Source organism: Jaculus jaculus, chromosome 1 (assembly GCF_020740685.1).
Source record: "Jaculus jaculus isolate mJacJac1 chromosome 1, mJacJac1.mat.Y.cur, whole genome shotgun sequence".
Taxonomy (NCBI): domain Eukaryota; kingdom Metazoa; phylum Chordata; class Mammalia; order Rodentia; family Dipodidae; genus Jaculus; species Jaculus jaculus.
In genome coordinates this window covers 36,517,853-36,542,715 of record NC_059102.1, presented here as the reverse complement: position 1 = coordinate 36,542,715, position 24,863 = coordinate 36,517,853, and the positions used below count along the sequence as shown (strand labels likewise).

Sequence of the window (24,863 nt, the reverse complement as noted above, 5' to 3'; positions counted from 1 at the left end):
AAAAAGAAGTAGGCCATCACAATGAGCATCATGCCAAGAAAGATACTTCTCCGTCCTTTCAGAGTCTTACCATTTCCTCACAGAGTGGTCCCTGAACCAGCAGCATGAGGCTCACTTGGGAGTTTATTAGAAATGTAGAATTTCATGCCCCACCTTAAGTCCCTTGAATGAAAATCTGCATTTTAACAAGTCCTCAAGTGGCTCATTTGCATATGAAAGTTGGAGAGGCATTAGCTTCAGAGAACTCTGACTAACAGGGCTTGGTCCATCGACTTGGGATAAAAGATAAGAAATCATTAACAAGGAAGTTGTGCAAAGCTCCTTGCCACATAATAGTCAATTTCGACAAGACTTAGTTTTCACCAGAGGTTAGGAAAAGAAAGCCAAGTTGAACTGTTTATCTTTAAAAATAACTTTAAAGTGAGTTTTTAATACCTCTTCAATTTCCTCAGCATTTCAAGTAACTTAACCTCCTAAACAAATCCCACAGGAAGTGAAAGAGAAAAATGATTATATTAATAGGAGCAACAGTTACCATTAATGAGTGACAGTTCTGCCAGGCACTATGCCAAAACCTCTATATGCTCAAAACAACCCTCCTGGGTAGATGTTATTAACTCCATTGTACAGATGAAAAAAATTAAAGCTAAGATCAATGATAGGACTTGTTCAACTTCCCATAACTGATAATGGACTAAATTGTGATTAAACTTGGTCTGTAGAACCACAAAGCCTATTTATCCACTTTCCCCACTCCTGCTACTCCAGCCTTATCCCTCCAGCCTGAAATTTCTGCCATTCTGTGATCAAAATTTGCCTTTTCAGTTCTGATTTGCTGCCTGTGGACAACTTACTGTTAGTTTCTTTGGGTTAGAAATATAGCTGGGATTTTGCTTACTTAGTTTGGATTTTTTTTTTTTTTTTTACTTTTAGAAACAGGGTCTCAGGTATCTCAGGCTGATGTTGAACTTGCAATGTAGCTGAGGGGTGACATTGTACTTGTGAATCTCCTGCATCCACCTTCCAAGTGCTGGGATGGCATCAGCTGGTTTTATGTGGTGCTAGGGACAGAGCTCAGGACTCCGTCGATGCTAGGTAAGCTAGGCAAGCACTCTACCGACTGAGCTACATCTCGAACCCACAGAAATGTAGCTTTCATAATTATAATAACTAGTGTAATGTATTTGTACATTACAAGATGTTTCTATCCACCTTTTCTTATCTGATCCTTCTATAGTTACAGTGAATGACCCTAATACTCAGAAAGATCACTGGTCTTTATAAGATCACCACTCAGCCAGTACATTCCAAAACCCAGTTTCAAATTCAGATCACATGACTCAATGCTCTTTGTGTAAGATTCTATCTATATACTGACCAGCTCTTTCAGACTGGGGAAAAGGAAAATTACCTTTCCAGTTTATCTACCAGCTTCACAAAAAGGAATTGTTATTGCAAGACACACAGTTCTCACCTCAAATGGGATAAGAGATAGTTTATTCTGGAGCCAAATGTGAGTAACCATGGCCTGAGAACACAGATTTAGGTTACCCCAAATTCCATTTTCCAATGCGATAACAGTTTTATGAGTTTTATGAAGGTTTTATAGTTACAGAACAAAGAAAGTCATAAATCAAGGCACTTTTCTTGGCTGACCATCAGATAGGTGGATAATAAAAGGGGGGGAGCAAATCTCCACCATAGGTTTTAGATGTTAACTGATGACATTCTTAGCCCTTGGGTTGGTGGAAGCTGGTGGTCTGTCAGTAAATTCCAAAAAGGGTTGCACCTGATCAACTGATAGTCAGACACAAAGGTGGGTAATAACGGCTATTGAGGGACTAAAGGTAATTAGGCTTTGGTCTTGCAACATTCCATCCCTCTCTCTGTGATCAGTTCATTCAGCCCTTCCAGGAATAAGTGTAGCACTTTTCTGGGAACTTTAGTTCACAGAATAGTATCTCTTCCCACTCAACTGGGTTCCCTGAGGGTAGACAATGAATCTTATTTTTATTCTCAGGACAAGCACAGAGGTCGCCATGGTTAGGCATGTAATTATAAATAGATATGTATTGAGTGAGTGGTTTTTAATTGGTAACTCCTATGTTTCTGTGCTTCAGTGAGTGAACCCTTAATACAGATAGTTTGTGTTATTCCACTGACAATAACAAATATCTCTTCTTTTTCTTCCAAGGTTTTGCCTCCAATCAGACAGCACTATCCTTCCAATGCCCCAAGCCAGAATCCTCTTCTTTGTCACCCATCATCCTGTGTCATTGTTCTATCATGCTCCTTGAGTTACAAAACGCCATAGACTTGGGTGGTCTAAATAGCAGGAGTTCATCTTCTCCTAGTCCTAGAGGTTAGAAGTCCTGGATCAAGGTACTGGTGCAAAACTCTCTTCCCAGCTTGCAGATGGCTGCCTTCTCTCTGTGCCCCTAAATGGCCTCTCCCTAGGGTATATGCAGAGAGAGCAAGAGAGCTCTTGTCTCTCCTTAGAAAGACACCAATCTTATTGGTTGCTCTTATTACCTCCTTTACTCTTAACTCCTTCCTGAAAGCCTCCCCTGGAGGCTAGGGTTTTAATATGTGAATTTAGTAGGAATTCAACTGTTCACTCCCTAACAGTCACCAGAGTCCAGTTATTCAGATCACAATAATCTTCAGTACTGCATCCAGACTATTCCTTGAACCTATGCATAATTTATTCCACTATTTCTTCCATTTAGGTTATTCGTTGACTTTATTCAACAAACAGTTACTTCTTTCACAAAACACTACCACCAGTGCAGCCCCTTGTCTGTACAGAAGCTTCATTTTAATAGAAGACTTGGACATTAAACAAATGGGATGGATTGTGACTAAGAGCACAAGCTTGGGTTACATAACTGTATCTCCTGAGATGTAAAATGAAGGCAATAATAGTGTTTATTCATAAGGTTGTTCAGAATATTAAGGCTATTGCATTATAATGCTCTTTAGAACCTGATGTAAGTGCTAAGTGTTAGCAATGGCTATTACTCATTTGTGAAAATATCACCTAAGAAGTTATGGTTCTACTAAAATCTGTCTGCTCCAGTACCACTAAAATAATCTCCAGTAACAGTAGCCTCTGATTCAAATGCTTCTGTAGCCTCCGCTATTCATAGGATATAGTCTAAGCAAGGAACAGGGTTGGCTGGACCCCCCTGACCTGTCATCTGCTTGACACTCCAGCCTCCATGTTCCCCACTCCCTGCCACAGCTATAGGTCCCCACCATCTTGAACTCCATAGCTGCCCAACACTGCCTCTTGTGTATATGTTTGATTCTTATTGGACTTTTCATCAGTGTGCATGACCTAAGTAATCCAGCACCAGTAACTCCTTTAACATATAGCTCAGGGGCCACTTTTCTGGAATCATCTCTGTAAACCCCATTTGGTACAAACTTCATTATACCATGTACCTATATGTTACTATACTAACAGGATGAGCTCAAAAATCTTCCTTCATCAGCTTCCTTGGTGTTTGGATTACAGGTATGCACCACCATGTCCAGTTTAGTAAGTTTTCAATAAATATTTCTTGGAAGACTAAGTGGATGACTGAGCACAAAGCCATACTATAACAGATGAGTCCAGTAATTATGGGTCATGCAGCAGGACATAGCAAACTTCTAAGTGGTCAAGTGAAAGTGCTGCTTGGATTGTCTCTCTGCTTCCTTAGGCATATCTGCTCATCGCAAAAGTTCCTTTTCATGGTCAAAGTGCTATGTTAAGACTGGGAATGGCAGTGTACACCTGCAATCCCAGCACTTGGGAGGCAGAGGCAGGAAAGTCTCAAGTTGCAGGCAATCCTGAGGCACATAGAAAGAGTCAGTACATGAATTAGAAAACCTGCTCCCTAGAGCCTAGACTCGAGTGCTGAGTATTACCCTCCTCGCAAAGGTGGAAGGCAAGCTAGACCTTTCCCCACAACTTATAAAGACAGTATAATTCATAAGTCATGTATTAATATAAAAATACATGGGTAAGGCAGACCTGTACCTAAACCATTAAAACAAAAGTACTATAATAGAGATATAAAAATATAAAATGTGAACATATGGGAGGAGGACAGAGTAACTGATTATATGGCACATTTTTCTTTTATAAAGTTTTTACTAGAGTTCATAGGTTCCTATATTTCATATAAAATAAATGTATAATAGTAGAAAAGAAAGTATGAGAACCATCTGAAGATAATTACATTGTCATTAAATCTTAATATTTCATTGTATTGCATATATTTTGTAGCCCAGCATGGTGTGGTGGCACATGCCTTTAATCCCAGAACTTAGGAGGCTAAGGTAGGAATATCACCAAGTTTGAGGGCAGCCTAAGACTATATAGTAAATTCCAGGTCACCCTGGCTAGAGAGAGAGACCCTAACTTAAATACATACATATATACACATATATATACATACATATATATGCTATTAATTGTATAATAGCAATCTTAAATTCTTGAAACAAAAATAAAGAGAAAAACCCATGATCCTTCCATTATCCAATGTCCCATTATAATCCCTATAGTGCTTATCTTATTTGATATTTTCACTACAGTTTCCTCAGAGTTGAGCTCTGAAACTTGGGAAGCCTAATGTATAAAATAGGACCTTTGAGTTTCTCATACTTAACATAATTCCTCTACTAGATTGTTTTAGGAGAAGATCAGCCCTTTGAAGATACTAGGGGGAAGGAATGAAGTTCTGTTCTGAAGTCAGAAGCCTCTGGCAAGTTAGTAGTAGTGTTCAACTCAGTTAAACAACATAGCTGTGCTGAGTTAATAGCTGCCTCTTTCCAAACCAGTGACATTTCAACCCACCTTTGCTACTCTGCCTGTAGACTAGCATGGCTACAAAATGTCATATTGCCATTTCCATACTCAGTTTTTTCTCATTTACTGATTCATCCAAATATTTTTTTTAATTTTTAATTTTTTATTAACATTTTCCATGATTATAAAAAAAAAAATCCCATGGTAATTCCCTCCCTCCCCCCTGACACTTTCCCCTTTGAAATTCAATTCTCCATCATATTACCTCCCCATCCAAATATTTTTAATTCCACTTTGCAAGGCTCTAGGTATACAATAAGGTAGACATTGGCCAGCTATTATGGGACTGAAATGTTACCCTCTTCCATGTGGGTTCTTCCTGTAAGGGGTCTGTTATCTAAAGTATGTCTAACCAGCAAGAAAGTGCTCCTGGCCCAATTATAGTTTGTAACATTTTCCCTGATGAATAATTTTGTTGAAAAAAAATCAGAGTTTTACTTTATTTCTATGGATGACCATGGAAGCACAGTGCTTTTGTTAATAAGTTGAAGTTACAACATTGTAGTTCACCAGTAAAATGAGATACAATATGCCTTAAGATATGTTAAGCATTGCTAAGTAATTAGTAAGATTTAGAAAGAGATTTGTACTTTCTAATCAGTACAGCAGATAGTAAACAAAGCACAATCCAATATGTACAGGGTGAACACAAAAGGAAACAAGAAATTAATGACTTAAGATAGAAAACCTGTATGTTTATTTCCCTTTCTTTAACAGCTTCAGTATGATTGTTATAATATTGTTCTGTGATATTTGGGGTGTTTTTATCCAGCTTGACAAAAGAAACAGATAACAATGGAATCTGAGCCAGAAGGAGTGTAAGAAAACCTGTGAGAGAATCTAATTTTTGCCTTTTTCTTTTTTTAGATTTAGCTTCCCTTTCCAGGCCATGCCAGCCATGGCTGGCGAACTATCTTCTTTATCTAATCTAAATCCCACAGACTGCAGTTAAATTCAATTTCCTCTTTTTATCATCTTTCCCAAGTTCTCTTATTTTAACAATGTTGTAGCCCACTTCAGTTCCATGTTTTAACCCCAGGTACATGTGTGTATGCTTCTGGCTCCTTGGAAGCATCTGGGTTTCTCAGAGGGGGGGGTCTGTGGACTTTCCTGGAACTCTCCTCCACTGCTTTGTCTCCAGGCCTGCTTTTAGGGGCCTCTGAATCTTCAATAACAATTCTCAAGCCTCATTTATTTTCTGATCTCTGTTCCTTTCCAAATTGAAATTCTTTTCCATTTCTTCCCTTCCATGTACTGATGGGGCATTAGAATCAGGCCCATGCTAGGCACTAGGAATACAGCAATCAGGCAGACATCATGCCAGCCTCCTGAGGCTGTAGAAAAGAAACACTAACCAACACAAACATAATTACAAACTGTTGATGAAAAATTATATAACAAGGGGCCTAACCTGATATTATGGGTAAAGATAGATTCCTTTGCCCTAAGTGATATTTGAGATGAACCCTAAAAGGTAGTGAGAAGTTCCAAATAAGAGCTCTCTGGGAGAAGGCTTGCAAAGGTTCTGAAGGAGGAGAACCAGCAGCTTGCAGGGTTCTTGGGTTGTGACACATCCATTAGGAAAAGTGCCAGTTAACCATTCCTCTGCCTCCTTGTGACTGTGGATCTGTAGACAGCTTGGTTCAGCACCATTCACTGAAGCTCTGGCAGACAGACAGATGAAGGGAGGAAGTGCCCTGATGCAAAAGAAGAGGCAGCCTCTGGTACAGGCAAGAGCACCTGTAGGTGAAAAGAAAAGGAGGCATAACTGTGGGTGATCTGAGGAAGTACAACTTTGGCTTGACCTTGAAGGAGAAGGCTTGTGATGGGTAATTATAAAGAGAAAGGGCATTCTAGCTGAGGTGCGAGTCTGAGCTGGGAGAAGAAAGGCAGAATGGAAGCCAGTGCTACATCTGAACGCTGCTCTAGTTAAGCCGCTCTTCTTCCGGCAAGGTGGCAAACTTGGCATAACAAGCTACTTGTCAAACGTTACTTTTCTTGCCCTTGAATGCTAAACACATTTTAAAACCATTTTTGATGGTGATATTTACAAAAAGGTTTAGACCTAATTTTGCTTTAACAACGAATTTGAAATATAACTTAATCCCTTCTTGATCTTGGTCATTTGGGGGGTAGTTATTTTATGCTGTGTTATAATCAGTGCTCTCTCTACTGTTCACATTTTTCTCTGCCTGTCAGCTATTAGTTCTCTTTGCGTCTGTTTCAGGCAAATCCTGTAGTCATCCCTCCCCCACCCCCCACCCCCGCAAAGCCACAGTTGCTGCATCCATCTCACTTACAGCTTCTGTTTAGCTGAGAAACCAAGTAAACCTGCATATTGAAAACCTGTATGCCTGGTATACCATGTGCTTGGTAAACAGTGAGCTTTGATAAATCTTGTTTGAGTAAGTGACTGAGCTTTGACTGGGAGCCTCAGGCATGGGCTTCATGGAGGGACCTGGGACAGCTCCTTCGTTAGCTAGGTTTAAAGCTGCACAATCAGACCTCTAGCTGACAGGCTGTTACTAGGCTATTTTTGTAATGTTGCTTACCAAGCCAAGGTGCCAACTGGCTCTGATTCTAATGACTAACATCTATTTTTTCATGCCTTAGTGATGTTGGTTACCATGGTGCTCTGGATGACACAGTTGGTGTTTTTATATTTGCCTTTTAGTAGTGAAACAAATTTTTTGGTAATAAAGGTGTTGATTATTCCTATTGCTGATAAAGTAAAACATAACCATGACAACAAAGTGCAGCTGTAGCTCCATTTTATTGCTGTTATTATTATTGTTGTTGTTTTCGGAGAAGGGAGGAGGAGGAGAGAGAAAGGGGGTACATGTATCAGAGAGAGAAAAAGATAAAAGAGGGAGAAAGGTGGTCTCCCTTTTATTTTTAATCAGAGAAAAAGAGATGGTTTTATTGCTCCAGGTCAAGTTGGTTAATACAGGATTAGTAGTGGAACAGTTTTGTGTTCTCATCCTGATTGGTGAAAAAATGGATGAACATATAAATAAAAAACGCCTAGCGTGTGTTAGAAAATTCTTTCTTATTTCATGCCAATGAGGCTCTTCAATATTAAGATATAAACATTTGGAGTTCTAACACAAGAAGATGTAAATGTTGACACAGTTACAATTCTGCTATATCATATATCATCACAAAAAGGTACCCTGTAAAGTTAAACTGTTTTGTGGCCTGGGATTACTTTGATTTATAAAAAAAAAAGAAAAAAAGAAAAACAATAGAGAATTTTAGAACAGAAAAGGAACTTTTGTCCTAACTTATAATTTTTTTTATCTATTTTAGCATTTTATTTATTTATTGGTTTCTCAAGGTAGGGTTTCACTCTAGCTCAGGCTGACCTGGACTTTACTATGTGGTCTCAGGGTGGCCTCGAACTCAAGGGGATCCTCCTACCTCTGCCTCCTGAGTGCTGGGATTAAAGGCGTGTGCCACCACGCCCGGCTTTGTTTTCATTTTTGTTGTTTTCTGAGACAGTCTTGTTAGCTCAAGCTGGTATGAAACTGAGGATGACCTTAAACTCTTAACCCTCCTGCCCTTGCCTCTTAGGTGCCATGATTATAGGTACATGCCACCACACCTGACTTATTTTGATATTTTTGAGACAAGCTTTTCTATGTTGGCCAGTTTAGCATTTAACTTGAAATCCTCCTGCCTCAGCAGTTCCTTGGTACTGAGATGACAGGCATGCATCACTATGTCTGGCCCAACCCTTAATTTTAAAGTTGACAAAATTGAAGTATTGAGTATAAAAATAAGTATGTAGAGAGCATTTTGATGGGCACAACTTGTCCATTTATCCACACAGTAGTTGCTTTCCTCATAGGGCCTATGACCTTGATGCCATAGGCTTCATGAATCCTCTGTGGTGAAGGAAGACAGTGCTCTAGTCAGAGAGCAGTCACTTACTCCCATAATAGTCATGTCACTATTGCACCAATGGGCTCATCTTGACTGGCTGTCCAGTTAGTTGTATTCTTCCAGATGTGAGGTGGCAGTTGTATTCATGACCTCACAGTGGCTGTCATTACCTGCACAATATTGGTCCCATCAACATGCCATTGATGTTGAAGGAAGTAAAAAATGAGACAGAAAGAGTGAAACATCAAAATAGTGGAGAGACTGAAAGGAAGGAATATGGAAGAAAGGGGAAAGAGAATGATGGGAGATTATGAACAAAATACATTATGTACATAAATAAAAGCTGTAATATAAAAAAGAAAAATACTATATGTAAGCCAAGAAGGAAACAAAAGTGAAAGTTGTAGATCATTATTAGTTAGGGCTCAAGAGACCAAACCCAACTGTGATAGTGTCCTTATATTTCTTTTATCCCACTATTGGTTAAAATTAGGTTTTCTCTCCCATATCTTTGTCCTTCCTCAGATATCTCTGGTAAATTAAAAGAGAAAAAAAATACCATATAACAAATATCATAGCCAAACCCCCAAGCAGACCATCAGAATAAAATATCAGCATAAACATGTGAAGAGGTGCACCAAGAGACAATAGGTGGTGGGGCGGGGTAGACTGTGGCTCTAACTCTCTAAGATCCAAGTCTTTTACCTGCCTATTGTGAGGTTCTAGGGAGCCCTGTATGCATACCTGTAGGCCCTGAGAATTTATAAAGTATAAACTCACTGCTCTCTATACATCTAAGACCTAAGATTTGGCCTGAAATGCGGGATCCAGACTGAGTTAGAGCCCAGACTGTGGAAGCAAACAGACCTAGGTTGTCTCTACATGGCTCCATCACAGTCTAATGTTTGGTCTTGGACAAGGACTTTTTCTGAGTCTGTTTCTTCAACTATACATTAGTGCTATCAATCTGCATTTTGCAGAGAGGTTGTGAATATCAGAGATAATGCTGGTATCCACATTCCTTACTATGGCAAAAACTACAACATGGAATGTAAGACCTGTTCTGTGTCTAAGATGTCTGGGTTTAGATATTCAGTCTTATGTAGTTGAGTCTTGAAGACTTCCTCAAACCCTAGCCAGAGTGAATCCTATTCAGCTCCCAGAATTCAGTTGTTGGCTTCACCATTTTCAGCTGAGTTATTTCCTAAACTGGAAATAATCATAATACCATAATTTATTGTTCCTGGAAAGAATGCAAAGTATATGCCAAAAAAAAAAACAAAAAACAAAAACTGTATGCCTTACTACCAAGATGAAGAGCTCAGAAATCACATGGTACATGTAATTGAAAAACATCTTTAAAAATGCATGTTTGGGAGACAGCTTACCTGGATTTAGTGTATACAGTGGATTAGAAAAACCAGGTTGAAGACCGGCCAGCATTATTAGCTCAGTCATCTGGAATGGGATGAGAGCAAGAAAAAAAGTGCATATGCTTACCATTGCAAGGAGGAAAAGTCAGAGGCTTCCTTACCTCTGGAGATGCCTTCTCAGCCTCCTTTACTGATCCCTCAAACACCAGATCCAAGGTTGTATGCTCAGCATGTAGAAAAATGCCTGACCACATCAGGTATTCAAATGCTTGGTGTATGTACATTGCACTTCTCTGATCTCTAAATGTTGGTGTGTGCCAGGACTCAGTAAGGGATATCTTCTGTGTCTCTTCTCACTCCCTTGGCTCTTTCATTCATTCTCACAAAAATACCCTATTTATGAACTCCATCTGTATCTTTGCAACTACTACTTTGTATCTCCACTTGGAAGTCAAAATGGCTCTCTATTTGGTCTCCTTGCTTCCATCTCTACTCACTTTGTGTTTATTCTTAACACAGAAATTTTTTTTAAAACATAAGTCATGTCACAGTTTTGCAGACAAATAATTCATAATGCCTGGATTTTTTTTTTTTTTGAGGTAGGGTCTCACTCTAGCCCAGGCTAGCATGGAATTAACTATGTGGTCTTGGGGTGGCCTTGAACTCTTGGTGATCCTCTTACCTCTGCCTCCTGAGTGCTGGGATTAAAAGTGTGCACCCCCACACCCAGTCTTACAATGGATTTTTTAAAAAATATTTTTTATTTATTTGCAAGCACAGATAGAGAGAAAAGAAACAGAGAGGATGGGCAAGCCAGGGCCTCCAGCTGCTGCAAATGAACTCTCCAGATGCATGCACCACTTTGCCATTACTCAGATACAACTACACTCCAACAAGACCTTTGCAGCTTGTTCCAAAAAGATATCCCCTAGGTATGCATGGGGCTCCCTACCTCAGTGCCTTGAGATCATTATTCAAATATCACCTTTTCAAGGGGTTCATCCCTGGCCACCCAACCTAAATTTTAACACTTGCTCAATTTCTCCCAGACTCTCTCTCTCTCTTATGCTGTCCATTGTACATATTAGTATAGTCTGACATCTTTTATCCCACTTAAAAGAGCATATGTTGCAGGAGGAAAACAGCCTCTACCTTTGTGTACAAGGCTGTATTTTTAATGCCTAGAAGATACTTGGCACATATTAGGTTTTCAATAAATACTGGAAGCATGAAAGAAGAATTGAAAGAATGTGGGGACTTCTGCTCAATAGAAGCAAGGGAAAAGAAAGTACAAGAAGACTCTTAGAAGAAGGTGGATGGTCCCAGTTACTGTAAGGAAGAAGCAGAAGAGCAGGAATAGTGGATCTTGGAGGTCATAGTTGGATTGAAGATTTGGAAAAGACAAGGGGACAGCTCAGGCAAATATATAAAATAATGAAAATTCGAAATGGGCATTGATTCTGAGATAGAAATCTAGTTCTCAGGAAAGAGGTGATGGTACTATTGAAAGTGATGAGCTCTGCTGGGACCTTTAGTTGAGAGATGAGCAGAGGGTTGATAAATGGAGCAGAAGTTCTCACTGCTACAACTTATTAGAATCAACTGAAGTTTTAAAAAAACATGTATTTGCAAGCAGGAAGTGAGAATGGGTGCACCAGGACCTCTTGCCACTGCAAATGAACTCCAGATGCATACACCTTATGTGGATACTGGGGAATTAAACCTGAGCTGTCAGGCTTTGTAAGCAAGTGCCTGCAACTGCTGAGGCATCTCTCCAGCTCTCACTGAGGGCTTAAATGGCTCCTCCAAATACTCTGACCATATCTAGAACACTGAGATCAGAATTTCTGTGGGAGAGACTTAATCTCAGTAGGTTCTAAAGCTTCTCAGATGTTTCCAATGTGCAGCTATGATTGAGAACTTCTGAGATGGAGCCTAAAATATATTTATCTGTAAGCATAAAAGAAAAGAGGCCACACTGGAAACACAAAATACCAGTCATAAGGATGGGGAGAAAATTAGGTTAGTGCTGGCCAATTTTCTCATACTAGAATATGCATAAGAACTACTTAGAAAACTTGGTGAAGTACAGATTTTAACTTGGATCTGGGCTGGGGTCTGAAATTCTGCATCTCAACAAGTTTTCTTGTGATGCCAGTCATCTGATCCAGGGACTGTACTTTGAGTAGTGCCAAGAATAGTGAGTCTCAAATGTTTGTGGACATAAAAGTCCTCTAGAGAGATAACTCTTAATTTTTCTGGGCCCCACCTTGCCCCCAAGATCTTGATTCTATAGGGTCCTAGAACAAGTGTTCAGATGCTGTTCATGCTGCTGCTCCAAAGAACACACTTTGTCACAAAGTCTAAGGTAATGAAGAAGAGGCACTCAGAACTGTCTATCAAATAAATGAAAGATCCTAAAAGAGTAGAAGAAAGATCAGAGCAAAAGCCACTGTATTTCACAAGGTGAAGGTCATAAGTGGCAGAAACCATGAAACTATTTCTGCTTGCCATCATTGTCTATTTCCAATCAATATGTCCTCCTCCTCTGAGCTTATTATTTTTTTTTAATCTGGGGAATAATTGCCTTACCAAAGTGCTGTAGCTATTTTTAAAACAGCGAGGAATCAGATCAATTATTTGCTATTTTTTCAAGGCATAGGGTCCTTGAAAGCTCTTTGTGGGCCATTTCTAAACCATGATTCTGTTTGTTTATGACCCTTGTAGGATATTTTCCCTTCTACAGATACCAAAAAAAAAAATCTTTCTTTTGCTACAAAATACTCATTCTTTTTAAAATAGGGATCCTACCTGAGCAGTACTGAAATGGAGGGCTGAGTAAATGTTTATTGGAGGTAAGGGAGGCTATCGTGTACATTGTAAGATGTTTACTCTATATTTATTCCTGTTTTTTACCTACTAACTGCCAACCCTGAGTTCTCACAGCCAAAATTGTGTCCAGACATTGCCAAATGTTTCCTGGGGGAGGGGGGGGGCAAGTTCACCCTCAGTTGAAAATCTGTTGTTAAAAGTAACATCTAAAAATGTTGCCTTTCTAATAAGTCCAACTTGCACTTTGAATACGTTCTACCAGATGGTGGCAGACCCTTACACAAAAAATCACCTGTAACCAGTACCAGAAACCCTTTGGATTCTTGAGACATACAAAAAAAAATTAGCTCGTCTCCTGACAAGTCATGACTGATAAGTTCATCATTCCATAGAGGTTGCCAGTACCCCCATAAGACCATAATGCCTGCACTGTTCTGAGCCCACCAACATTTTGACATGGATGACAGAGGAAAACAAAGGGAATGAGATGACAAAATAGAAGAAGGACTAGCTAGATAGAGGCAGTCTCAGTGGAATGGGGTGGGAAGAGGGGACTAAAGAGGACAACATGAAGGAAGAACAGTCAAATTACTATATACGCCTATGTTAATAGTTCTCATTAAGAAAAACTAGTTTGACTTTCAGTAGTGGGAAACTTGACCTCAGATATGTCAAGAGCATGTCTCTGGAGTGACTGGTATAAGGCCACAAGAAACTCCTTCCCAAGTCACCAACTGCTTTCTGTTTTGTGTCAACAAAAATGCCATAGTTGTCTCATGTCACATGAGAGAAAGCATTATTTAGCTTTGTCTCATGTGAAATGAGATAGCTATTTGACTACAACTACCCTTTGTTTCAGGTTTTTTTTTCATTTTTTTGAATACTTAACATCTTAAACCAGATGCATTGAATGAATTAGAATTACTAAACATCTCAGTACTTGTGTCCCCTTCTCATAGGTCATTAAATAACTAGAGTGACACAAAGCTTACCCTTCATCTGAGATTGTTCAAACTAACCTATGTCAAAACTACCTGTAAAGCCTATTAAACTATAGATCACTGTGGTGCAGCCCCCAGAGATTCACTGAGCATGGAACGGTGCCTGAGAATTTGCACTTCCAGCAAGTCCCTCAGTGATGTTTCTGGTTCAGAGACCACAGTTTGAGAGTCATTGCTATAGACCAAGATAATAGCCCTCAACCTCAGGTGAACAGTTTTAGATGTTTCTGAGAAATATTTTAAACCATTTAAATCATGACCCTACCCCACACCAGTCTCTGAATATGAATAGCATTTGAGCTAAAATTTCTGGGTGTAGGATGCAGTCTGAAATATATTTGAAACTTCTCAAGCAACTCAAATATAGAGCCAGTGTTGGGAGCCCGTTGTACTGGTGAATTGCATTCCAAGGCATTGGAAGAGGAGGGGTCTTCCTTGTGGTGCTATTTAAAAGAGAAAAAATAGACCACTATAAATATCACTTAATCCTAGTGAGGTGTGAGTCAGACTGTTGGAGCTTCATGAGGATGACTTCTTCAGCTCAAACAAAACTATCCTAGTGCTATGATCCAAACAAAGATCAAGCTATAGATACATATTCTTTACTTTGTGTCTCATTAGGGTATGGACAGTGCTGGAGCCAGAGATTGAAAATGAGTAAGAAAGGGCTTGAGTGGGAGAAGGCTTGAGATGAACCTCAAGGGGAGTTAAGCGCTTAAAAGTTTCTAGAATCAAAAAAAGAAATGTCAACAAGCCAGGCTATCCAGATGGCTGGGTTTTTGTAGAGGTGGACACCAGGAACATGTTAGGGGCTCAAATAAGTGCTTATCAGTTTAGGGCACCTCTGAACCCAAACTAAAATATCCTTTTTACAATTCAAAGACAGATTAGACTTTGTTTTTAGGCAGCACATTGTAGTAAAACACACTCAGCCCAGAAATTCCCATTCTGTGCCACAGTAGTATGTTCAAGGAACATGTAAAATGGCCTTATGAAGTAGTAGTATTCAGTTTTCTGTCTAAAGAATCACATCTTATCTCTGCTATATGTTAGTGACATACAATGTGCCCATGGATTCCACAGGCTTATAGTTTGTCACAATGACTAATTGGAAACTGAAAGGGTAATTCTGCCAGATCATTATTGCTTTGGACATGGCCAAGGATGTGCAAAGCAGATCATGTAGCTTAGTTTACTCCTGTACCAGCGCAGCTCAGTGTGGCTTTCCTTTTCTGCCCATGTCGTGTTTTCAGTGATGGTCCTAAAGGAACAGTGCCCACCCCCAGCAACATGGCCACCATGTGAGAAAGGACTATTTAATGAAAGTTGAAAGGAAAGTGAACTTGTTTAAGAATGTGCATAAGACATATGCGCCTCAGTAGATTCTAGAAGTTGGGGCTCTATTGAATTATTTCTTATTCATACAGTGAGGAACTCAGGAAATTCTCAAGAACATCTCACCCATTCCAAGGTTTTTCTATACTCCTTATAAGGATTTTTGATAAATTGGGAGGTTCCGTGTAAATAGTAATGATAGCAATGAACATTTGCCTAAATTATTTCTCAGGAATTTTACTTTTCTGGAAGGTTGGAGGAAAACTGAAATGAATGAACTCATCGTTGTGGGGAGGAATTTGAAGTCTTCTGCCAGTCTATAGAGGGATGGTGCAACAGAAGTAATAGCAGTCCCCGTTTTCAGACTCTCACATTGAGGCAGGTGAGGGAAGGAGCCATGTGTAAACCACTAATGCCATTAAGAAGTAAGCACAAAAGCCCGGCATGATGGAGCACACCTTTAATCACAGCACTCGGGAGGCAGAGGTAGGAGTCTCATTGTGAGTTTGAACTCACCCTGAAACTACATAGTGAATTCCAAGTCAGCCTGGGCCAGACTGAGACCCTACCTCACAAAACCAAAAAGAAAAAGAAGAAGAAGGAGAAGAAGAAGAAGAAAAGGAGGAGAAGGAGGAGGAAGTGGGGGAGGAGGAGGAAGAAGAAGACGTAAGCACAGGGGATTGGACAGATAGCTGAGAGCTTAAAAGAGGTTTCTCACAAAGCCTGCCAACCTGGGTTTAATTCCCCAGTACCCACATAAAGCCAGATGCACAAAGCAGCACATGCATCTGGCATTTGTTTGCAGTGGTAGGAGGCCCTGGCATGCCATTCCGCTGCCTCTTTTTCTTTCCTTCTCTCCCCCCCTTATAAATAAATAAGTAAAAATATTTTTAAATAAAAGGTAAACACATCCCTCACCCATGGAAGGGGAATTGATGCAGATTGGAAACCATTTGCCAAGAAAAGGATGGAAACACTTGGGAAATTAGGGCCTCCCTCTTCCATCTGTGGCCAAGCCATGGCCCTATTCACCATTTACTCCTTCACAGAAAAGCACAAATGGTGACCTTTCTTACTTCTGGTCTTGCAATGACCTCACCCATGTCGACTTTGATGCCCACCTCCAAGCACACAAAACAGCATTGTGTGCTCTCAATTAACACCAGCGCAATTTCCAATGTCCAAACCCGTATTGCTCCTCCATTTCGACCTATTCGCCTTATGAAGCAGTCACTGCCTCTGCTCACCTGCATGTGGGTTGTAACTTTGAGCCTTACCAACTTCTATTCATTCAGTCATGAATTGCTGGTTATTTTCTTCCAGTTGGCTTTCTTTTTAAGAAAATTAGTAGAGCTATAATTCACATCAAAGAACTCACCTCTTTAAAATGCATGTTTTGCATTTGCTCACAGAGTTATGTAATCCTCACTACCAACTCCAGAACAGTTACATCATCCCCCCCAAAAAAAAAAACCCTGAATGCCTTAACAGCAGTTACTCCCCGCTTCCTTCTTTCCCCAGGTCCTGGCAGTCACTAATCTACTGTCTTCCTATGTAGATATCCCTATTCTGGGAATTACACATCAGTATAATCATACAACTTGTGACCTTTTGTGTATGGTTCCTTTCACTTACCATAATGTTTCCAAAGTTCACCGGGTTGTAACACGTACTTCACTCCTTTCTATGGCCAGATAACATTCCTTTGTTTGTTCAGGAGTATTTGGATTGTGTCCACTTGCCACTATGAATAATGCTGGCCATATATTTTCATTTCTGTAGGAGTGGAATAATAATTTGTGTTTAACATTTTTAACAACCAATAGAAAACCACCAAGAGTTTCAGCTTTGTCCAAATCCGTCCCAAATTTTATTATTCTTTAGTATAGCCATTCTACTGCATATGAAATGATTGATTATTCCCATTGATTTGAGTTTCCCGAATGATTATAATGTTCAACATCTTTTCACATGCTTATTGACCAATTACATCTCTTTCTTAGAGAAATATCTATTTAGATTCTATGTTAACTTTATAATTAATTGAATTGTCTTTGCATGAGTTATAATATTTATTTATTTATATCTGACAGTTTGCAACTAATTTTTTTCCTTTTGTTGGTTTTTTTTTTTTTTATTGATGTTGTTGTTTGGTGTATAGATGTTTGTAATGTTGGGGAAGCCCAGTTTATCTTTTTCTTTGATTATACTTTTGATGTCCTAGCTAAGAAACCATTTTGCCTAGTCTAAGATCACAAAGTTTTTTACTCCTTTGTCTTCTTCTGTGAAATCTATCATTTTCATGCTTACATTTAGGTGTTTGATCCATTTTGAGTACATTCTTGTGTATGATGTGAGACCAGTATCCATCTTCAATCTTTTACATGTGGCTACCTAGTTAGCAGCTGCTGATTATTGAGTTCTTGATGTTAAGCATCTTTTTATGTATATTGGACAGTTATATATTTTCCTTAGAAAAATATCTATCCCAGTTTTTACTCACTTGTAGTTTTGGGGTGTGGTTTTTGTGAGGGACAGGCCTTACTATGTTGCCTGGGTGGATGTCAGTCTCCTGCCAAGCCACTTGGGTAGAAGAGACTGCAGGCATGAGCCATTGTGCCTAGCCCTTGGCCCACTTTTAGTAACAGTGTGGCAAGTGCTAGTGTATGTGGGTTCCTGTATTCTCCGGGTGGCCATAGTTCCCCAAAGACGCCCGGGCAACCAGGGATGGGTGAGTGCAAGATGAGAGAAATACTCCCAGGAGATAGTTGAACAGCTTTCTTGGTTTATTGTCAGGGAAAATGGGTTTATAAACATCTGAGGGTGGGGGGAGGACCCAACCCAAAGGGGATTGCACGTACCAACCTCATTTCTGATGTCTAGTTAGCATATGGGGACATGCATGCTAGCACGTAGGCAAATGGCAGGGGGGACAGGTGATCTAGGGTCTCAGGGGGAGGGGCTGTGTGAAGGCTGATAGGGAGTTTCCTAGGCAACTGACAGAAGGTAACAGGGCTATGGGCAGAGCCTAAGTCCAGGTGTGCTGGGCTTGGAGAGGGAGTGGCCTCCTGTAGCCTGGGAGTCCTTAGCCATGCCTGGAAGTTCAGGACCCTCTCAAGTCTCCAGCCTGTGCCTGGCAGTGCCCAACAAGTGTAGATTCTGACAAACCAGAAATAGATAAGTGAGCATAGCTGTTGCTCCTCAGGGATCTTGTCTTCTCAGTAGAGGAATCACATGGAAGTAAGAAACAGTAGCATGGTTAAGTGATACCGGGCACTGTGCCTGGCCTTTAGAGTATTGATAAATAATGGCTTCTATTATAATAACAATAATAATCAAAGGCCATTATTATTGTTATGACATTCAGTTAAAAGAAAAAAAGCAAAAGTTCTGTGCAGTTAAAGGTGCGTGCTTAAAATACCTATTGACCTAGGTTTGATTCCCCAGTACCCATGTAAAGCCAGATGCACAAAGTATCACATGTATCTGGAGTTTGTTTGAAGTAGCAAGAGGCCCTAGTGTGTCCATTCATTTTCCCTCTTCTCTCTCTCTCTCTCTCTCTTTCTCTCTCTGTGTCTCTCTCTCTCTTTCTCTCTTCCCTCTACTTGCAAATAAATAAAAATTTTAAAGTGCTGTGGCAGGAAGGACTGATTACTCTTAAATGTCTGCAGATTGGCTTCATTTGAGACCATCCACCACACGGCTGGAGCCCAGGAAAAAGAGGAATGCAGGGGTAGGGCTCTGAAAGGCCAACCCTTCTGAGAGAAAAGACCTTATGTGCTTGTATCACAGCAACAGCTGGTTTTCTTACTGTTGTGAGGTTCAGCCGAGAACATCACTATGTGATTGCTGACCCCTATCACTTGTCACCTATCCTACCTAGTCTGTCCCTTTAAAAGGCTGCTTCCTTCATTTGTTTTTAGATCTCTACAGACTCTAGATAGAATATTTTTATTTCTCCTGTTTTAAAAAATATCTTTATTTATTTAAGACCTAAAGAGAGAAAGACAGCGTATGGATGTGTCAGGGCCTCTTACACTGCAAACGAATTCCAAACACATGCACCAATTTGTTCATCTGGCTTTATGTGGGTTCTGGGAAATAAAACCCAGGCTGGCAGGCTTTGCAAGCAAGTGCCTTTAACTGCTGAGCCATCTCCCCAGCCCATATTTATCCTTTTTATTTGTATATATTAATTGCACAAAACAATAAGTTTTATTGTAACATTTTCATATTTACATATTACATACCTTGATCATATTCAAAACTCTAGGAGGGCAACTTAGAGACCCCCTCTATGATGATAAAATGCTCATAATGCAGAAATACTGTGTCTGGTCTTGACTATCATATAAGAAGGACTTAACATCTTTACTCTTTGGTGATTCTCAAATTGACCTATAAAGTAATGATGGATTATTTTATTTTATTTTATTTTATTGATTCTTCGAGGTAGGGTCTCTCTCTAGCCCAGGCTGATCTGGAATTATGTAGTCTCAGGGTGGCCTGGAACTCACAACAATCCTCCTACCTCTGCCTCCCAAGTATTGGGAAAAAAGGTGTGCGCCACCACGCCCAGCAAGTATTGATGGCTTTTTAATGTAGAAGCTAATTTGTAAAATAGCAAAACTTTTTCACGGATTCATTTCCTTCCAATGAACGTATCATACTAGTTGTGCAAAGTGTGACTATATTACATGTGTTCTGGACTCCACATTACAAGGGCATCCAATTATAGAAGACAATTTTTTAAAATATCACTTTTCTAAGTTTTTCCATGATGTTGCTCATTTGTTTTGTCATCTGCTAGCACATTTTAGCAGAAAAGTGAAAACAGGTGCCATAAATTTAAGAAAAAGTGTGTTGAGGATTAAAACTTTAAGTTACATACATTATAACAATATAATCTAATTTAAGCTACAAAATACTTCAGTCCATTTGGTCCAGGAACAGGCAACTGTTTCAAAGAAGGATAATTTTAGACTCACTGATGCAAAGTTTAAATTTTAATTTAAACCTCTTGTATCCTATAATAAAATAAAGATATAAATACAATCTATCCTATCAACTATGTATATGTATTCAGGCTTCAGCTTAATTCAGTTCATCAGATACTTATTGGCCAACTGGTAAATGGGAGAACCTGTTTGAGGATTTGATCTGTTGTCCTAAAGGTGTTCGTGAGCTCAGAAAACCACCCTGTCAGTGTAGGACACATACAGCACTAGATCCAAGAGGTCTTACAAACAGGACGTCAACCCCAGAGCCCACATAAAAATAGCCAGGTGTGCTGATGCGCATTGTAACACCAGCGCTGAGGAGTCAGAAACAGGCAGATTCCTGGGACTTGCCAGCTAACCAGTCTAATATCCTGCAGTCACACCCCGCAGCACACACAAGCCAATGAGAGACCCTGTCTCAGAAAAGATCGACAATGTTCCAGAGGAACAACCCCCAATGTTGACCTCTGGCCTGCACACACATGCATTCTTAAAAAAAGGCTAGCTGAGCTGGGCGTGGTGGCGCACGCCTTTAATCCCCGCATTTGGGAGGCAGAGGTAGGAGGATCGCCATGAGTTCCAAGGCCACCCCAAGACTACATAGTTAATTCCAGGTCTGCCTGGACCAGAGTGAGACCCTACCTTGAAAAAATAAAAAAAGAAAGAAAGAAAACTGCTGGAAGCCAGGCATGGTGGCACACACCTTTAATCCTAGCACTTGGGAAGCAGAGGTAGGAGGATCACCGTGAGTTCAAGTCCACCCTAAGACTACACAGTGAATTCCAGGTCAGCCTAGGCTAAAGCAAGACCCTGCCTCAAAATACAAACAAACAAAAGGCTGGGGAGACAGCTGAATGGATTAAGCATTTACCAAATAAAAATGATGACCTGCCTTTGGATCCCCAGAACCCACATAAAGCTGGACACAGTATCATAAGCATCTGAAATTTCAGTGTGCCTACATCCAGATGGGAGGCAGAGACAGGAAATTGTGGGAAGTTCTGGGGCCAGCTAGCCCGGGATACATAGCAGGGCACAAGAGACCTTGCCTTGGGCAAGGTGGAAGGAGAGAACCAACACTGGAGGTTTTTCTCTGACCATATACACACCATAGGTTGTACAAGCAATATTCTCACACACATATGAGACATGCTCACACACACACACAAAAATTTTTTTAAAGAAGCAAATTGTAATAATGTCCTTATGGTTTATCAAGGGCTTAGGAGCACAAGATAAGAGACAGTTCTGATTATGAAAGGAGCCAATCTGAGAACTACTTAAAGACCTATCATGCAAACTTGAACCTGAAGGTCCAGCAGAGATGGGGCAGGGGTTTCAGAGGTTTCAGTCCATCGTGGCAGGGAGATGTGGCAACACGGAGGAGGCAGAGCAGCTTATATCGTTTCAGCCAGAAAGCAGACAGAGCATGCCTGTAATAGCAGGCATTCTCACTCCGTGTGGAACGGCATCGTTTGGAATGAATGCCACCCACATTCGGGGGTTGGGCAGTGTCTTCGTCCCTCCGTAAATCCTTTCTGGAAATGCCCCCACAGTCACACCCTGCAGCATGCTTCTTACTCATCTCCTAGCTGTCTCTCAAACCAATCAAGTTGACAGTAAGAAATTAAGAAGGCTGGGGGCTGAAGAAATGGCTTAGCAGTTAAAGGTACTTGCTTGCAAAGCCTGGTGGCCCAGGTTTGATTCCCCAATACCCACATAAAGCTAGATGCACAAAGTGGCACATGCATCTGGAGTTCATTTTCAGTGGCATGAAGCCCTGGCTTGCATATTCACATCCTTTCTTTCTCATAAATAAAATGTAATTTAAAAAAGACTAACCATCTATCATATCTGCCTCATACTACATTTACAAAGCTTTTTCATTTTTCAAATGACCCCTAGGTAATTTGAGCCCACGTAGCCACTTTATAGGCACTGGTTGCTCTAGTTAAATTGTTGCTGACAACCCAAACTTAAAGGTAGGAAACAACCCTCATATTATTATGCTGGTAGCTTATGCAAGTCAGGAATTATGAAAAGACAGCAGGAATGGCTTCTCTCTGCTTTTCAATGTCCAGGACACCACTGGAGATGACTTGAAAGACTGGGGCTAGATCAGCTGAGACTGGCAGAGCCACTTCCAAGGATTCCTGTGTATCACTGTGATGGGATGGCTGGAAAACTGAAGCTAGATCATTACCTAAACACTTACACTAGGTTTCTGCACCATGATGGCTCCAGGGCAATTGTCAAGACTTCTCATGGTGTTTCTGCAGCAGAAGTTGCTACCTTTTACCACCTAGCCTCAGAAATGCCAGAGCAGCTGCCTTCCAAGTGCTGTCAGTTCAAGCAGCCACAAGCCCTCCCAGGGTCAGGGGATATAAACCATACTTCTCCATGGAAAGCGGTTCCAAGAATTTGGGAGCCTTGCTTTTAAATCACCACACTGTAATGTCCCCTGTTTCTGGATAACAGATGGCAACCCAATGGGTCCCCTGATTCTGGATAACAGATGGCAACCCAGTGGAAGATAAATAATTTGCCCAAGGATAGTAACTGATATGACCAGAACAGATGGGGAGAATGACTTCTAACCTAATTCTTTAAATTTTTTCTCTTCCAATTAGACTATTCAATTTCCTTCAGCTAACCTATACTTGCTAATATGTGAAAGTTCAGAGAAAAATCTCACAAGTTTTAGGTATGTTAGATAACTTCCCTTTAAAAATAGAAATATAAAATATAAGATTTGCAGAACATAGGATGGAGAGATGGCTCAGCAGTTAAAGCCCTTGCCTGCAAAGCCTGATGACTTGGGTTCGATTCCCAGTATCTGCATAAAGCCAGATATACAAAGTGGTGCATGCATCTAGAGCTCATTTGCAGCAGCTAAAGGCCCTGGTGTGTACATTCTGTCTCTCTCTTCTCTGTCTCTCTTTACTTGCAAATAAATAAATAAAACATTTTTTAAAAAATTGCAGAATATGGAAAGGGTGGGAGGTTGGAGAAGGATGGAGAGAGGGTGCTTAGCAGATACTGAGGTGCAGTTAGATAGGACAGCCATCTCTCTCTTCCCCTACCCCTCTCTCTCCTGTGTGGGGAGTGCACATGTATGTGTCCTTGAGGCATCCTATATAGTAGCCTGCCATGGGGTAAACCACCTGCAGTGGTTTGAATTGAATATTGGGTGTCCCACTCCAGCCTGGAAGTCACTTCTAATAGCATATTCCATAGCATGGTAGACTACAGTGGTAGACAACACTTTGCTGTATATTTTGAAGCCACTAGTAGAAAAGAATTGGACACAAAGAAGTGGTAAATGTTGAGGTGATGTACATGCCAGTTACCCTGATCTGACCATTGCATATTGGGTAAATATACTGACATATCACACTATACCCCCAAAATGTGTACAACTCTTGTACCAATTAAAATTATAAAACATCGCTACATGGTACATAGTGATATTAAAGCCAACAATAAAATATGGGCAGGGGTGGTGGTTGTGGTGGTTTGAATCAGATGTCTCCCATAAACTCATATGTTTTGGGTGCATAGGAAAGTGGAGCCTTGCCAGAGGAGGTGTGTTTCTGACGGTGGGCTTAGGGGGGTTATAGCCAGTTCCCACTTGCCAGAGCTTAGCTCACTCTCATGCTGCTATTTCCTACCTGCTGTGGCAGAAGTGATACCAAGCCTCTGCTTATGTCATGTTTTTTCCTGATTTTATGAAGCTTCCTCTTGAGACTGTTAGCTAAAGTAAACCCTTTCCTCCCATCTTTGGTTGAGTGTTTTATCCCATCAACACAAAAGTAACTGCAACAGTGGTGCACACCTTTAATCCCAGCACTTGGAAGCCTAAGGTAGGAGGATCACCATGAGTTAAAGGCCAGCCTTGAATACAAAGTGAGTCCTGGTCAGCCTTGGCTAGAGTGAGACTCTGCCACAAAAAAACAAAAAAGAAAAAGAAAAAGTAAAGTAGCTATCCCATAAGATTGTATCATCTAGTGATGTCATAATCATCTTAGTTTGTATAAGTGCATTCTTTCATGTCCATACAACAAAACCACCTAATGATGCAGGACTCAGAATGTGTTCAAATCATTAGGGAGCATTTAATTGTGGGTTGTTTTCTTTTTTAATAAATAAAAGATTGTGTTTGTAAGAACTTACAGATTCACTATTTTTCAGGTGGTCCTACTATTGGCCAGACAGCAACTTGGTATTATTTTTTTCATAAAGAAAAATCCATGAAAATGTCCTTAATACTTAACTGAAATTTTATTTGTTCTCCAGGAAAATCTCACCTAGCCATTGTCCAGCGAGTGAATAATGAGGGAGAAGGGGACCCTTTCTATGAGGTGATGGGCATTGTCACACTGGAAGACATCATAGAAGAGATCATCAAGTCAGAAATCCTGGATGAAACAGACCTCTACAGTAAGTGCACATCCACAGCTGAACTCTGCGGTCATCTTATTTTCCTCAGGACTCTCAAGGATAGAGTCGTTTGACATACAGTGTAAAAGGCTGTCCGGGCAAGCCCTGTGCCCTGGTGCGTGTCAGCCACCTCTGC

General features: G+C 40.4%; 1 protein-coding gene across 1 annotated transcript in view; it reads left to right on the top strand.

Annotated features, from left to right (window-relative positions):
- Cnnm1 (cyclin and CBS domain divalent metal cation transport mediator 1) overlaps window positions 1–24,863 on the top strand; it is a 60,236-nt gene that overhangs the window by 4,268 nt on the left and 31,105 nt on the right. Inside the window, exon 2 of the mRNA XM_045148155.1 lies at window positions 24,584–24,727. Coding sequence (XP_045004090.1) covers window positions 24,584–24,727 — 144 coding nt within the window. The remainder of the gene's footprint in view (window positions 1–24,583; window positions 24,728–24,863) is intronic.